Source organism: Manacus vitellinus, unplaced genomic scaffold, assembly GCF_001715985.3.
Source record: "Manacus vitellinus isolate BGI_N305 unplaced genomic scaffold, ASM171598v3 scaffold_121_pilon, whole genome shotgun sequence".
Lineage (NCBI taxonomy): Eukaryota > Metazoa > Chordata > Aves > Passeriformes > Pipridae > Manacus > Manacus vitellinus.
In genome coordinates this window covers 378,117-380,074 of record NW_021938903.1, presented here as the reverse complement: position 1 = coordinate 380,074, position 1,958 = coordinate 378,117, and the positions used below count along the sequence as shown (strand labels likewise).

Genomic DNA, 1,958 nt, shown 5'->3' with positions numbered 1-1,958 from the left:
TCCTCCTGATCGTGAACACTTCCCTCTCCCAGTTCCCGGCCAACTCCTCATCTTCCAACCATTCCAAGGGAAACAAGGAGCACGGGTAATGCCAAAACAAAGTGTCCCCCACCCGAAAAAGCGGCTTTTCCAGAGCCATTCCTCAGGATCGGCTGCGAACCAGTGCCCTCACTGGGGTAACTGGGGTTATCCTCGCTGGGAGAACTGGGGCCACACCACAGTGCTCCCCTCCCCAGCATCTCCTGCGGCACCTGCACTTCCCCACCGGGAAATCTTCCCGGGAATCAATCCCAGTCGGTGCCGGGAGGGACGGGGCTCTGCGTGTCCCCGGCCCACGCCAGGAGCCGCATTTGGAAGGAGGCGGCTGTTCCTTGTCCTGGAGCCACGGGAACATCCCAGGCATCCCGGGACCAGGCTGGGGGAGCTGCTTAACCCCTTCCCGAACCTCCAGCTATTCCTCTTGCGGCGGGAATTTCCATTCCCCACATTTCAGGGGGAGAAGGGTCGCTCCAAGCCGTGCTCAGGAGAGGAGCCTCCTCTGTAAACTCCAGAAAGACCAGGGAAGAGCCGTTTCCAAGCGATCCCGGGGCAATTCCAGCTCAGCTAACCAGCTGGAAGACCTGGGTGGCCTGGAACAGATCTGGAATTAAAGGGGGATCCACAAAATCCTTGGATCTGCTTGTGCTGCCGACACCTCTCAGCCCCAAATCCCAGCTGGGATACGAAACCTGCCCGAGAGCACCCGGATAAAGAGCTGGAAAGTCACAGCCTTTCCCCCCCTGGCTCAGCCATGGAAAACTAGGGAAACCAGCTGCTTCCCAGGCTCCCACGCACGATCACATCCCAAATATTCTTAGTGCAGAGGTGAAGGAATGTGCCAGGGAGTGGGATTGGATCCCACTGAGGAGGCACAACAGGAGCAGAGGGACTGGTACGAAGCTCTCCAGCTCCAAACAAGCTCCTGAGGGATTTGACCAGCGCAGGAAAGGAGACAAATGGGCCCAAATCCAAATTAAAGGATGGATTTGAAGCGAACAATAACCGGGAAACAAACGGTTTGGGGCCAAACCTGCTCCTTGATTCCCAGAAACTTTTTATTCCACAAGAACCAGGGGTTGTTGGAGCTTTTGCACGAGGAGAACTGGAAGGACCGAGAGGTCAGTGGTGTCCAAAGGGGGGAAAAGAGGGAAAAATGCAGCCCATGGGATCGCTGTCCCTGCACGTCCCGGGAATCCCATCTCCATTCCCATCCCATCTCCATCCCCAGCCCTGCCCAGAGATGTCAGAACAGGGACAGCAAGAAAATCCCTGGACACCAGCACAGCTTTGGCTTTGCAAGGAGCACCAGGATTATAGGGGAGCACCAGAATTTTACAGGAACACCAGGATTTAGGGGAACGCCAGGATTTCAGGGGAATACCAGGATTTCAGGGACACCCTGTCCCCTCTGGGATGCCTGGACCAACCCCCCTGGTCCCTCGGTGACAGCAGCTCCTCCCCAGCACAGCCTTTCCTGGGATTTGTGTTCCCCACCTCCTCTCTCCCTCAGCCCGGGGGGGTTCCAGGTGTGTCCCCCCTTTCCCAGAGGGATTGTGACTTACATCCACGGCCTGCTCCCTGCGCAGGACCCTCCTGGGCTCCCTGCCGTGGTGGTTCAGCTCCGGGTCGCAGTTCTGGGGGCCGGGGGAGGAGTTTTCCGCTTGGTTCTTCTCGGCGGGGCCGCTCCCCTCGGTGTCCACCACATCCAGCTCCTTCTCCAGCTCCTCCATCTCCTCCGGGGACAGCGTGGACAGCAGGTTGTCGATGTCCGGGTCCTCACTGACCTGGCGCCGGTACTTGGCCACCTTGGACATCTTGGCCCTCTGGCGAGACACGGTGGCGGTTTTGGGGTTCCCGAGGCAGGAGAGAAAAAATCAGAAGCCGAAGCTCCCGAAGCTGCTTCCCGGGGGGGCAGCAGG

The 1,958-nt window shown here is 58.7% G+C and overlaps 1 protein-coding gene across 1 annotated transcript in view; it reads right to left on the bottom strand.

The window, feature by feature from the left end:
• Positions 1 to 1,942, bottom strand: part of LMOD1 (leiomodin 1) — a 16,540-nt gene extending 14,598 nt beyond the window's left edge. Inside the window, exon 1 of the mRNA XM_029965877.1 lies at positions 1,602 to 1,942. Within this exon, the coding sequence (XP_029821737.1) occupies positions 1,602 to 1,853 (252 nt within the window). The 5' untranslated portion in view covers positions 1,854 to 1,942. The remainder of the gene's footprint in view (positions 1 to 1,601) is intronic.
• Between the last annotated feature and the right edge of the window lie 16 nt (positions 1,943 to 1,958).